At 36.4% G+C, this 14,761-nt stretch overlaps 1 protein-coding gene across 17 annotated transcripts in view; it reads left to right on the top strand.

Annotated features, from left to right (window-relative positions):
* The window catches only part of znf385b (zinc finger protein 385B), a 299,871-nt gene that overhangs the window by 161,338 nt on the left and 123,772 nt on the right, over window positions 1–14,761 (top strand). For 3 of the 17 annotated variants that reach the window (XR_015498764.1, XR_015498766.1, XM_087266089.1), the window contains exon 1: window positions 3,117–3,265. The exons of the other annotated variants lie outside the window; for them this stretch is intronic. Coding sequence is in view for 1 of the 3 variants with exons in the window: in XM_087266089.1 (XP_087122215.1) it covers window positions 3,256–3,265 (10 nt within the window). In the remaining 2 variants the exon portion in view is untranslated. Of the gene's footprint in view, window positions 1–3,116; window positions 3,266–14,761 lie in introns of those variants that run through there. 17 annotated transcript variants of the gene reach the window in all.

The raw sequence follows: 14,761 nt of genomic DNA, 5'->3' as shown, positions 1-14,761 counted from the left end.
TGTGTAAACAGCACTTTTTTGAATTTACTGGTAAAGTCATTCTGAAAATTTTCCAGATATTTACCGGTATCACTGTGTGAAAGGGACTATTGAATCAGTCAGAATTAGTTTACGAAACAGTGTTGTTGGTGCAATTCAACATGAAATGGCAGTAGCAACTGTTTACACTTTCCCAATGGAAAACAGAAACACAATAAACAAATCACAGGATACAAAACACAGCACTGACATTTCATCACTTAAATTAATTAACAAATCTATTCCTACGCAGAATGTTTGGTGACAAAAACACTGAATAAATTCTGTAAACAGAACGCCTTAATATGGTTGGGAAAACCGTATGTTTCTTAATATGGTTAAGACAAATTGCACAACAAAGGATATTCGGTGCATGATAAGTAACAAAACTAATGTTTTGCACAGTATGTACAGTATGTTTGATAATATTTTTTTTTTCTTTTGGAGAAAGTTTTTTTATTAAATTTGTTTATATAAAAGCAGTTTTTATATTTTTTATAGCTATTTTAAGGTCAAAATTATTAGCCCCTTTAAGCTATATATTTTTTTCGATAGTCTATAGAACAAACCGTTGTTATACAATAACTTGCCTAATTACCCTAACCTGCCTAGTTAACCTAATTAAACTGGTTAAGCCTTTAAATGTCACTTTAAGCTGTATAGAAGTGTCTTGAAAAATATCTAGTCAAACATTATATACTGTCATCATGGCAAAGATAAAATAAATCAGTTATTAGAAAGAATACATGAACTCAGAATTTAGTTAAATTTAAAAACAGATTTTTTAAAACTTTGATTTAACATGCTGACTGAGCACATTTAAATATGTTTGATGTTTTCTCATGGTTTGGCATAAACACCACCTTTTACTCGCAGTAAAAAAAAACACACAAATGTGGTCAAATATAAAAGACATTTTGAACTATGGTGTAAATTGGTAGCCATTGACATTAATAGTGGGTAGAAAATAATATGGTAGTAGGTGCCGACCGGTTTCATTGTGTTCAACAGAAGAAAGAAACTCACTTTGGAACAAGTGAATAAATCAATATTATGGATCTGTTGGCCAATAAACAGTGTAAAACTGTGGAAACTCATAATTACATCCTGGCATTTTTAATGATTTCCAATTATTATACACTAAAAACAAAAAGTTCCATTATAGCACAACACAATTTGGGTGATAGTTCACCCGCTATTGTTCAATTTTGTCATTATTAAGGACAACAAATACACTTAATAAATGGATACACTTTAAACTGTACACATAGACATCACCTACAGTTAAGGTCAGAATTATTATTATTTTTTAAAAATATTTCCCAAATTATGTTTAACAGAGCAAGGAAATTTTCACAGTATGTCTGATAATATTTTTTCCTCTGGAGAAAGTCTTTGTTTTATTTTGGCTAGAATAAAAGCAGTTTTTATTTTTTTAAACACCATTTTAAGGTCAAAATTATTAACCCCTTTCAAGCTAATTATTATTATTATTTTTTTGATAGTCTATAGAACAAACCATCGTTATACAATAACTTGTTTAATTACCCTAACCTGCCTAGTTAACCTACTTATCCTAGTTTAGCCTTTAAATGTCACTTTTGGCTGTATAGAAGTGTCTTGAAAAATATCTAGTCAAATATTACTTACTGTCATCATGACAAAGATAAAATAAGTTGGTTAACAGAAATGAGTTATTAAAACTATTATGTTTAGAAATGTGTTGAAAAAAATTTGCTCTCCATTAAACAGAAAACAGGGAAAAAATAAACGGGGGCTAAAAATTCAAGGGGGCTAATAATTCTGATTTCAATTGTATATACTTTAACTATGTTTAGATATATGATAACTTTTTTTTCATCTAATTGTTTTTAGGGGTTTTTCTCCTTTTTGTGATAGGATAGTAGATATTTAAGACAAAAAAAGCATTGTGAGCAGAGAAGGGGGAAGGATCGGCAAAGGACATTGAGCCGGGAATCGAACTCAGGACGCTGTGAGTACGTCGGTGCTATTTGTCAGCACACAGTACCACTGGGCTATTGGCACTGATAGATATATAATAACTTTAACTGTTAAAAGCTATTAGTTGAATTGAATTATTCCATACATTTTGAAATAAAAACTGTTGAGGATAAAAACACACACTGGGCTTGTTTCCATTGTGGTCCTCGCTGTTAAATAAAACAATGTATGGCTTCAAAATGCAGATGATGCATAAAACTAACAGTACCTCCACATTTTAAAACAGGAACTAGTGAATAGTTAAAGGCAAAGTTAGCAAAGTTAGTTAAACTTAGTTACTAATTGCTTAGTTACTAGTTAATAGTTAAAGTTAGTAAAGCTAGTAAAGTTATTAGTAACTAATAAAGTTCTGATAACTAATAACCTTTTAGTTTAACCTTAAAGTTTTTTTTTTAACTTCTTCAAATGACTGAATCTTAAAATAACCAAAATTAAATTACAGAATTTTTTTCGGCACACCAGCTGCCGGAAATAAACCGTAAAATTATGGATTTTTTTAGTGTATAGTATAGCTTTGAAACAATAATTATTGTGAAAAGCACTACACAAATAAGTTTGAATTGAATTGAATTATTTACTCACCACTGCATTCAAAAACATGCAAGTAAAGTAAGATTTATGTTTGCCTAGACTTTCCCTTCATACTTTCTTTGTTCCATTTTGCTTAACATTTCATCCAAATCCCATTTGGAGTCTCTATATAGGACTCAAAGCTCAAATCTTTCTATATATTTTTTTAAGTGACCAGTCTGTGCTCCAGCGTGAGCCTGGGATTGCCCCTGATTTACGAGATCCAGATTCCTAACAGCTGAATCACAGCCAGGTGCACGATTTCCAAAGCAGATCAGCCAAAACCCTGTCTGATCAGCTGCTTGGCTGATTTTACACAGCTTCTCATGCCACATCCACAGTGCAGCGACCCAGATTTTCCCTATTCCTCCACGCTCAGAGGGACTGTGGGAGCCGCATCTGCCGACTCCGTCTCTGGGTAGACTCTCTCTCTCACTCTCTCTCTCTCCCTCCCTCTCTCTCTCTCCCTCTCTCGGTTTGGTCTCAGCTGAGAGCAGCACGCGTTCAGAGTGTATTCTCTCTCTGTCAGCGCTGTATCGCTCGGACTGCTCCCGCACGAGTGCTTCATCACTGAGCTTGACCGGCACAGAAACCCTCACCAGCAGCACCTAAAACCCTGCACACACACTCAGCCACACTTTAACCATGCTCTTAGGTGAGTACATCTCACGCATCCATTCATCCGCATGCTTCTTTGTTTTGTTTTTTGTTTTTTTCTCTTGCTGAACATCAGAAAGAATGTGTCATGAATTAGACCTGCCTTTCCGTCTGGATGTGCAGTTGTGAAAAGCAGCTGTTGTGCTGCCGTTCGCCGGGCGAACTGAGCCCTGAAATACGACTGTGCTCAGGATTTATGTAAGAGATCCTGTCAGCACCATTGTTTTGTTTATGTGGGTTAAGTTTTTGCCATCGCTAACACTGCATGACACCTCAGTTCATCTGACGGCAACTTCTCTGGACGTAAAGACGATCGGCAGCTCGGGTTGAAGATCAGACATTCGATATTATAACACCTGACAGCTTATGGAGTGACCAAATGTGTCTATTAATAGTTTTGTCTTTGAGTAAGGGCATTGTCTATCCTATTCATTTAAACTTAACATATATTTTGTCCTTAATAACCCACATCTATCCGCTCTGAGCGCGTGCTGATCGCCCTCGTAGCGTGTCATTGCGGTTTACACGCTTCATCTCTGACATGTGGGTGTTTGTGAGCAATCGGGCTGCTTTATAAGCTCATTGATAGGAGCGCGATGGAAAGGCTGTCTCTGGAGCGTCTCGTTGGATGAAGTACTAATGCAGTGTCACATTCCTGAGGAGTGCGACTTGGAATAATCAGGCACGTCTGTGGGGAGCGAAGGCTTGAAATTGCTGTTGATGGTGGTTGTGCGGCTGTCTGCCAGGCTCCTGAAGACCCCTGCGGAGAAGACCTGGGGGGTTCAGTCCTTTGCCAGAACTTTAGCAGCTTCGTTAAAGCTTGCGGCTCCATTGAGCTAATGGAGTGACTTCAAGAAATGAGTTCTGGCCATGCTGCTTAGTTTATCTGCTGGTCAGTTTAATGTGCGGAGACTGTAGGGACGATGTTTGTGGGATGATTTGGGTGAAAAGAGTAAACACTGTGGCTCTGTGGCCACACATTGTTGTGCTGTTTTAGTATCTCAGCAGAGCATGGCATGAGTTTGGGTTGGGAATCTCTCTGCTAGATTATGGACGGCTGTGGGAGTGCTCAGGAAAACCTGTTTGAAAGCAAAGTCAGTTCTGTTTGGTGACAATAGTTGCTTTATTGTTGGACAGTTCAACAGATTTAATGACTTATACCAGATAACGATTGGAGCATAAAGTCAGTTTTGTGTTGCAAGGTTTTAATTTTGGAAAATTGATTGATTTTAGCTTTTATGTAAAATTATTACAATAAGATTCTGTTTACACTCTAAAAAACACGGGGTTAAAAACTACCCAAATTAGGTTGCTGGGTAAATATAGGACAGAACCATACCTGTCAACCCTCCCGCTTTTCCCGTGATTCTCCCGTATTTTACAGTTCTATCCCACTATCATCCTGTAAAGGTATTTTCCCGTATTTCTCCCGTATTTTCAGCGTTTCTCTGAACACTATAAAAAATGGCCGTGATTTCAACGGTAAAAAACTGTAAAAATGCTACAGTACAAATCCGTAACCTTGTTAACGGTATGTTTCCTTAACATATACAGCGAATAACCATAAATTGACTTTCCCAGAATTCCCTGCATGGCACATAACTTTTTATGCTTTTTGTTGACATTACTATGGATCTTTTTAGTTGTTTCCCCATCAGTTATGTACATTAGAGATTTATGTTACATCTAATGTTGATAAACAATGTTTATTTCATGACTTTAATTTTATGCGTGTTACCATACTGGTGTTTAGTAGCTGTGTGAATGACACTAAGCACCTTCTATATGCTGATACTCTTTTCTGCTTGTGGGAAAAATTAATTGTGATGAGCATTGGCTCATTTTGTAACTTTCTCATCACCACCTGCATGTGGGTGTGCTAACGTGTCTGACTGTGTAACAAAAGATGTGTAGATGTTGGTCATTCAAAATACAGACATATTACCTCTATAAATTAATAAAATACGGTAATTTAATGTAAAAATGAAAAATGACTTTTACGGTTTGTACCGTGTTTTTAACGGTAAAGTACTGGCAACCACAGCTGCCGTTTTTTTTACGTAAATTTTACGGATTTATTTTTTACAGTGAAGGGTGGCAAATAAACATCAAAGAGCCGAGCCTTCCTATATGCAACCCACACCGCCGAACCACCAGGGCCGTCCCTTGTTCTATGTGAGTCTGTTCTGTGCTTTTGCTTTGTTTAGGCACTAAAAGGCTTAGAAATAAATATAAAAACGGCGCAATTCCCCTTCCTTTTCATTACAGGTGCTGTCACCCTTCATATGCAATCCCTAAAACAGTCATATAATGGTGCATGACTGTCAGCTGACGCACTCCATAGTGATAAGTAGACGCTGTTTCCCAAACGGATTCTGTACTCGCGATATAAAGCGGAGCGAAAGTCAGACTTATGGTTGCGTGGGGGTTGGATCCCTTATTATGGTGGGCATATCCCGTATTTTCACGTCCCAATTTTGACAGGTATGGACAGAACACATCAGGGGTTAAATTAACCCAAGTAATTGGGTTATTATTTTTAACCCCATAAATGGGTTGTTTAATTGTTTATTTTTATGTAAATACTAGGTTATTTTGATCCAAAAATGTCTGCGAAAGATGACCCAGCAATTGTGTTGTTTTGACTCTGCATCACTGAAGTACGGTGGGGGATGTGCAGCTTTGATTATGGGTGTACAAAAGGTGCTAGTTAGAAATTTTTAAATTCAGAAAGGTCAGACTAAGGGCTGCTATGAGCATAAATCTCATTTTAATAATTTTAAAATGCAAGGAATCTGCATTTATGTTACACTATTTTCATTGCATTTACACAAACTAGTACATAATATGTGGTATCCCAGTCAGTTCCTGCTATTAGTTGATTTGACCCAAAGAGCTGGGTTGAAACTACACAAGACTCTGAAAATAACCCCCAAAAATTACCCAAATGCCTCAACCTATAGATTTGGGTAGAAAAAAATCCCCATGTTTTTTAGAGTGTATATTCACTGAAGATATTTTGTAAATTTCCTACTGTATATTAAAATAAACTTTTTGATAACACATTATTTTGACGGTCCCTATTGCACATTTTGCAACTCCATGCTAATTACTTCTCATTTGAGTATTAGTAGGCTGTCTGCTTAATATCTGCTGCTACTGCTCATGCAACAGACATTTAACTGACTATAAGAAACTTTGCAAGTACATGTCAACTTACACTAACCCTAACCCCAACCTATCAGTCTACTTATTGTCTAATGAGAGCTAGTTGGCCTGTAAAAACGTGTTAAAGGGACCATCAAAATAAAGTGATACCAAACTTTGATTTGGTAATATGCATTGCTAATGGTGCTGCTGCTATTCGGTGTCTTCCGTTGCTCACGTATACCAAACAATGTAAAGACCGCTGAACATGAAGTAAATAGTATGTGCTGTTGTTGACAGCGTCATTATGTCCTTCAGTCACAATATATTGTCAACGTAATACATCATAACTTAGTGTGAAGAACATGTTGTTTTACTGTGACCAAGTGAATTAAGTCACCAATCGAGGTTATAAAAAAAAGCGCAGATCTATTTTTAGTCACAAATGTGAGTGAAATGGTCGCACTGTTGAGCCTTTTTAAGAACTTTATTGATATTTAATTATTTTAATTATATTTGATTATTCAACTTTATAGAGGATTACTCAATTTTTATTTTTTTTATTATATTTTTAATTATTTTTAATTATTCAACTTTATTGATGATTTTCATAATTTTAGATTTTTTTATTATATTTTTTATTATTTTTAATTATTTTTAATTATTCGACTTTATTGATGATTTGCTCAATTTTTGATTTTTTTTTTCTTCAAGCCTCACATTCCAGATTTTCCAATATTTCATTCTCGCACATTTTTTGTCATCCTAACAAAAACCATACACCTATTTATTATCACTTTGGGGTGTTTTTGGATGTGTATATGGAGATTGTATGCTTTGTTCTAAAAAAAGGACTTAATTTGTAACAGTTCTGCACTTTATGTTGGCTTTCAAAAGGCAGCATTTCAAACCGCAGCAGTATGTGTTTATTCAAGTCACATTTGGGAAACATAAGCACCCAGAGGATATCCAGGCCAACACAGGAAGAACTATGAACTTAGGAAGAACTAATTTAATTTAATTTAATTTAATGTAATTTAATTTAATTTAATTTAATTTAATTTAATTTAATTTAATTTAATTTAATTTAATTTAATTTAATTTAATTTAATTTTATTTAATTTAATTTAATTTAATTTTATTTTATTTTATTTTATTTTATTTTATTTTATTTACACTCAAAAAAGTACTTTTGCTGCTTGTTTAACCTACTTATTTAAAATGAATTGAAACAACACATTTCCTGAGGTTTTTTTTTTTTTTTGGGGGGGGGGGGGACTTTATTGTTTTATGTCCAATCCACTTTTTGATGGGACAACATGAAGGATTTGTGTTGAACCCAGAATTTTTTACAGTGTAACTTAAAATTAGATCAAATATATTAAATAAATGAATTTATTTTTTAGTTTTTATTTTGTTTTCTGTGGTTATGAATGTTGTTGTAGTGTATGACATCTGATCTTGTAGCTCAGTAAAGAAAACGATTGTCCTCCAGGAATGTTCTTCGTCGCCCACTTCTACCGTGTTTAGTTAAGTATTTATGCCCACACAGATATATTTAAACATGCACGCCATTCCTTATTCCCTAAATAATGTTTCAAAGCAGAGTCTACATCATTTGATTTCAGGACGTAATGTCTCTCATAGAGGAGCCATTTACATAATCAGGTTTCTTAAATTGGTGTGTATGGGATTAAATATTTAAGCACTGTATTTGAGCGTCGTCCCCTGTGAGCAAATGAGGTTTTATTGATATAAGAAGTGAGAAGCACTCTCTCTCCCCCCTTTCTCTCTGTCTTTCTCTCTCAGTGTTTCATCTTTCTGTCAGAGGAGTCTGATAGTTGAGTGTTGAAAATGCAAGTTTTAAGGAATGCCTTTTGGCTTGTTATATCTCCCTTCATGTGACAGAAAAGATCTTACTTACGATTCATACTTTCCAGTTGTCTTGTGCTGCCCAGTCGACCAATTGTTGTACCTAAAAAATCAGCTAGAAATCAAAATGGTCATTACATGCATGTTCCTGATCTGACTCATTATTATTTTTACATGATAAAAGTAAATCGATTCATTAGGTTTGTTGGTTCTCATTAAAAAAATTGTGGTTCCCTAATTAGTTTAGGCACACTTATTCTCACCTTATGTGGTTTTCCAAGGCTGCATTCATTTCATCAAACAAACCAAAACCACTGTGAAATCTGTTATTTACAAGGTAGATATTTTCTATTTTATTATCATTTAAAATGTAATTATTTAATCAAAAGTCTTTATTTTCAGCATCATTACTCTAATCTTCTTTCAGAAATAATTATAATATGCTGATTTGCTGGAGTTGTTATTGCTTGTTAATGAATTTAACGTGCAAAAGAACATACTTAGGGGTGATGTGGTGACTCAGTAGTTTGAGCTGTCGCTTCACAGCAAGAAAGTCATTGGTTTAAACTAAATTGGCCGTAGTGTGTGTGTGTGTGTGTGTGTGTGTGTGTGTGTGTTTCCCCATACTGGGATGCAGCTGGAGGGGCATCGGGTGTGTAAAATAAGGATAAGTTAGTCGTTCATTCCACTGTGGCAACCCCTGATGAATAAAGGGTCTAAGCCGAAGAGAAATAATTAAATTCCCTGGCCGAAGGAAAATGAATGAATGAAAAAACATATTTATTTTTTGATTTATTTATTATGTCATTGTGACTTTTGGTCAACTCAGTGCTTTGTTACCGAGTACAGTATACTGTAAGTATTAATAAATTGAAAAAAAAAATGGCTACTGTAAAAAGAACTTTACAAGTTGTTTACAAGGTAATGTGATTTCATAGTGTAATTAGTCTTGGCTCGCTTAGTTATTCTCACCAAGGCTGCATTTATCCAGTCAAACAAACAAACTAAAAACAAACTTCTGTTAAAAAGTGTTGTTTACAAGATCACCCTGTTCTGTTTTAATATATTTTTAATATAATCCTTTAATAGCAAGCTTTTATTTTCAGCATTTAGTCTCTAGTAATCTTTGAGAAATCATTGTGATTCATTCTGTGATGTTCTTTGATGAAATGAATGCCCAAAGAATTGCATTCATTTGAAAAAGATGTTTTTTCTTTATTGTGACTTTTGGTCAGCTTAATGCGTCCTTACTGAAGTATTTCAGTTTTATTAATAAATAACTGTAAAGTAATTAAGCAATAACCATAAATGAAGGTTCATGACATGTGTTTTAGTTTAATACATCGCTTACCAAAATATTGCCTTGAGCATCGAATTTTCTCTTGAATTAATAATGCTGTTATCTGTATTTAAACTTGATGACTCCGCTCTCAGAAATAGTCAATTCTGATTGGCTAATTTCTTAATATCTATAGATTTTTTTCTGTTGTGTTGTAAAAATGAAAAGTCTACACCTTTCACAACAAACCATGGATGGAATAAGTAAATGACAGTAAATGAAGAAGAGAGTACATAAACAGTTGTATCAAAGTAATGTATTTTTGCCATAGCTCCACAAAGCTTTAATCCATCGCGTTATTAAAACTTAGCAGCACCAATCTCTCATCTCATCATGTTTGAAAGCTCCCAACAGAAGTCTGTCCATGATGCCATTGTTCACTGTTACAGATGTGATGGAACCCATCATGAAAGACCCAAAAAAAGATTTAATCTCATGGTCTTTTTGCCAGGACGTCATAAATTGTCTCATAGAAGGTGATGTTTGTCTTCCATTATGACACAGTTTAGAAGATAGAACTATTGATTCTTTTGTCCTGATGTGTCAATAATGAATCACTACGAAACCCTACGTCAAACTGTGCCAGAATTTGTCTGAACCGAGGATTACTTGCCTTCATTCCTGACTTACTTTTCTTCTGTAAAACAAAATGTCATACGGGGAGGAAATTCCTCACCCCCAGGTGGACGAGTTCAAGCATCTTGGGTTTTGTTTACGAGTGAGGGAAGGTTGGAACGTGAGATTGACAGGCGGATTGGTGCAGTGGCAGCAGTAATGCGGTCTATGTACCGGTCCGTTGTGGTAAAGACGGAGCTGAGCCTAAAGGCAAAGCTCTCGATTTACCGGTCAATCTACGGTCCTACTCTCACCTATGGTCATGAGCTGTGGGTCATGCCTGAAATGACAAGAGCCACTACTTCTCCACATCGAGAGAATCCAGCTGAGGTGGCTGGGGCATCTGTTTCCTACTTAGGGAGGTGTTCCACCGGGAGGAGGTCTTGAGGAAGACCCAGGACACACTGGAGGGACTATGTCTCTTCGGGATTCCCCCGGAGAAACTGAAAGAAGTGTTTGGGGAGAGGGAAGTCTAAGGCTCTCTCTTAAAACTCCTGCCCCTGCGAATCGGCCCTGGAAAAGCGGCAGAAAACGAATGAATGAATAAAGGAAAATGTCATATGATGAAAGCAAATGGGGTGCAAGATATTCAAACACTTTGCAAAAATGGACACTTATTTAAATTGACCTGAACCTTAATTTTTGGCATACACTGTGCCTTTAAACTCCGTTCTATCAGTATGCAAAATGACTCCTCTGGGGCCATTGTTTTAAAATACTTCCAAATCATTAAGGGAAATAAGTTTGCAGGTGCCAAGTGTCTTGTGTTGCCATGGTAGACTGCACTGATATGCATGACAATTACCCTGGTCACCATTTGCGGACCTGATCTCTCGTCTCTTATCTGTAATTAGAGTCGAAGCGCTCTTCCACGCTTCACTGCGACGTAATCGTAATTGCAAACATTTGTTATAGCAAACAACTCTGTCAGCAGCAACAGTGATAAATCTACAGGCCTCCCTCATTGACCTCAGGTTAATACAGCCGCCGTTTTGCTTTTAATTGACGCAAAAAGCGCAACTCTTGCCTTGGAGGAACGAATACGGCAGACCTACATAGCGAATATGTCAGCCGTAGCTTTGAGCGATCCAATAATCCCCTCGACAGGATTTGATTTGCATGCACTTGTATGCTTCTTACCGCGCTGAATATTAATGCTCAATATTGTTTGATAAAGTAAAATCAGAGGATACATCGGGGAGAGAGAGGGAAGTCACTTAGAGCCTCGGCCCACGCGCCGCAAGAGCAAACCTACCGGGGCCGACGTGAGGTACGTTTCAAACCAACCCTGGGGGGTTTTGGAGTGCTGTGCCAACTTGCAGACACTCAAAGCTGGCTTTTAGTAGACATTTGAGATTCTTTGACCAAAAAAAAGCCTAAAGCACATTAGATCATGGTTGGCTGGAGGAGGCCGCGTCTACCTGTCTGTCTGTCTATCTGTATGTCCGTCTACTCTAGGGATGTTGTTACCACAGAGAAAGAGAGAGAGAGTTGGGCTGGGAAACAAGCATTAGGGACGGAGTTTGGGCTCGAGCGTGACAAGAGGTTCTCCTGTTCCTGCTGTTCCTTAGTCTCCATGGAAACCGCAGAGCTGAAACAACAAGTACTGCCGCTGGTAAAATCACTTTATGAAAGTAATTTGCACAGCAAGAGTACTGCGTTCAGATACGAGCACGTTGATGGCTGCAAACACAAGCGTAGTCTTAAGAGGGTCATATTTACATTTACATTTTTTGCCGGTTTCTTGTGTGTTAAATATAAAAACACCCCATTCAGATCTTAGGGTGAGCCACATGAAGAGCACAAATATGTGTATTCCAGCCTGCTGATCCTTTTATATGGCATTCAGGTGAACATGCACACCTCTAATTGCATCGCTCGCACTTTACTGGAGGCTTGTTTAATGTAGATTGTGGTTTTTCTTGAGGGGGGTTTTCAGGCACTAAATGTGACATGGTTTGTTCTTAATGTGAATAATGAAACAAGCTCCCGCTGTCATGTGCCAGAGATCCCGTGACGGCCCCTTTTAATGATCTTGTTATTGTTCTTTGCAGAACAGATGTTGGGGACTTAGCAATTGTTTGTGTTTTGTGATCTCCCTTTTTTCCCAGCATTACCGTCTTGTAAATCTCTGTATTTGATTTGCATTGCATATATTTGCATTTTTGTAAGCTTTTAATTATTGGTGCTTTTTGCTAAGCCAGTGATAACATAGTTGTTTTGCATGCTTAGGGTTAGATTTGAGGTTTCTTTTTGTTTGTTAAAGTGATACTCATACTATTTTGGCTGATCCCATTGATGTTTCCTCTGTGTTTCATTTATTTGGGGTCTAACGTACCAATTTGTGTGTGCTGTTGTTGTTTAGATCATTTTTGGGGTGTTTTTGGATATGTAAATTGTATGCTATGTACCAAAAATGACTTGATTTGTAACAGTTCTGCACTTACTTTTTAATTAGTTGGCTTTCACAAGGCAGCATTTCAAACCGCAGCAGTATGTGTTTATGCGAGTCACATGTGCGTACAACTGTCCACTCACTGATCACAATGCATGTTTACATTCCACTATGGTTAACAAGTACACTCCACATGCATTACAATACTGGACAAAAAAATTACATTGCAATATTTAGATTTTCTGCATTACACTGCTTGATAAAAGTCTTGTCACCTATTCAAGTTTAGTAACAACAAATAATAACTTCTAGTTTATTATTTGGTATTAGAAGTTTCTTATACTGTAGGAAAGGCAAAGGCCTCTAGATTACGTTTATTTTGCCAAAATAAAATATGATCATGCCTTGATTTTTAAATATTTCATTATATGACAGTAGGGTCTGACTTTGCTTAGACAAAAGTCTTGTCACTTAACATAAATAATGTACAGTATAGAATCAAAAGTCATGATGCAGTGAAAAAAGAATTAATATTGTGTATGACTCCCATGAGCTTGGAGGACTGCTCCATACATCTCTGCAATGACTCAAATAACTTATTAATAAAGTCATCTGGAATGGCAAAGAAAGCGTTCTTGCAGGACTCTCAGAGTTCATCAAGATTCTTTGGATTCATCTTCAATGCCTCCTCCTTCATGTCTCCCCATACATGCTCAATAATATTCAAATCTGGTGACTGGGCTGGCCAATCCTGCAGCACCTTAACCTTTGCTTTCAGGAACTTTGATATGGAGGCTGAAGTCTGAGAAGGAGCACTATCCTGCTGGAGAAGTTGTCCTCTCCTGTGGTTTGTAATTTAATGAGCAGCACAAATGTCTTGATACCTCTGGCTGTTGATGTTGCCATCCACTCTGCAGATCTTTCGCACACCCCCATACTGAATGTAACCGCAAACTATGATTTTTCCTTCACCAAATTTGACTGATTTCTGTGAGAATCTTGGGTCCATGCAGGTTCCAATAGGTCTTCTGCAGTATTTGTGATGATTGGGATGCAGTTCAATAGATGATTCATCAGAAAAATCCACCTTCTTCCACTTTTCCAAATGATCAACTAGAAGTCAAGTTATTATTTGTTGCTCTTACAACTGGAGTTGACGACTTTTGTCAGATAGTGTATGTATTGCTGTACTGTATGAATACAATTTCATCAGATGACTTGAACAGCTCTATTTGGCAAGAATTCATAATTTTACATTGATTGGAATGATTTTGTAGGGGAGTCTATTTGCATAAAATATAATAAACAATTTACAAGCATAGATAAACAGAGCAAAGCTACAATAAAAAAAAAAACAAACAAACTATGATTTAAACATTACCAGTGCTGCAAACAATGTATTTTTTGTGCAAAAAGGACAAAACTTTTCACCCTTAGGACAAAAACTTTGCAATGACTTCACAATGTTATAAACGGTAGCATTGGTCAAGTACTGTCTAATCCCAACTCGACATTACAAATCCTGTGATGTGACTATTGTTATTTATAGAATTGTTATTTATAGAAACCAGGGTTCATTTTAATGCACGTTGAGATCACTTTATTCAAGAGATCTCAGACCAATTGCTTTGTTTATTGTAGATCCATGCATATTCATAGAGAGATTAGCTCTAAACTAATTAAACAATTAACCGAATTGCTTTGAGTTTGTCCACTTTCAGAGACACATCAGCTTAGATTGCTTTCATTGTGTAAATCCTCATCTGGTTGAATGCATTCCAACAAGAACAAAAAGACCACCTACCCTCCACCTATAAACCTAACACATGATCGTTATAACACATGATCATGTTTATCTATCCCTGTACATATATTCATATATTGTAACATATACACTTGTAATCATGTTTATCTATCTGCACACTACTGATTATTGATAGCAACCTGCACATATATTCATATATTGTAAATCTGTTCATAGCTTATCCAACCTGTATATAATGTTCATAGTACATCCATCTGTAAATATCACCATAGTTTTCTATAACTGCACTTTATAACTTATTCCTGTATCCTGCACTTGCTGCTATTGCACTGCTGGTTAGACCTAAACTGCATTTCGTTGC

The sequence above is a fragment of the Danio rerio genome, chromosome 9 (genome assembly GCF_052040795.2).
Source record: "Danio rerio strain M-AB ecotype USA chromosome 9, GRCz13ab, whole genome shotgun sequence".
Taxonomy (NCBI): Eukaryota; Metazoa; Chordata; class Actinopteri; order Cypriniformes; family Danionidae; genus Danio; species Danio rerio.
The sequence above is the reverse complement of the archived record's forward strand: the minus strand, read 5'-3'. Positions and strand labels throughout refer to the sequence as shown.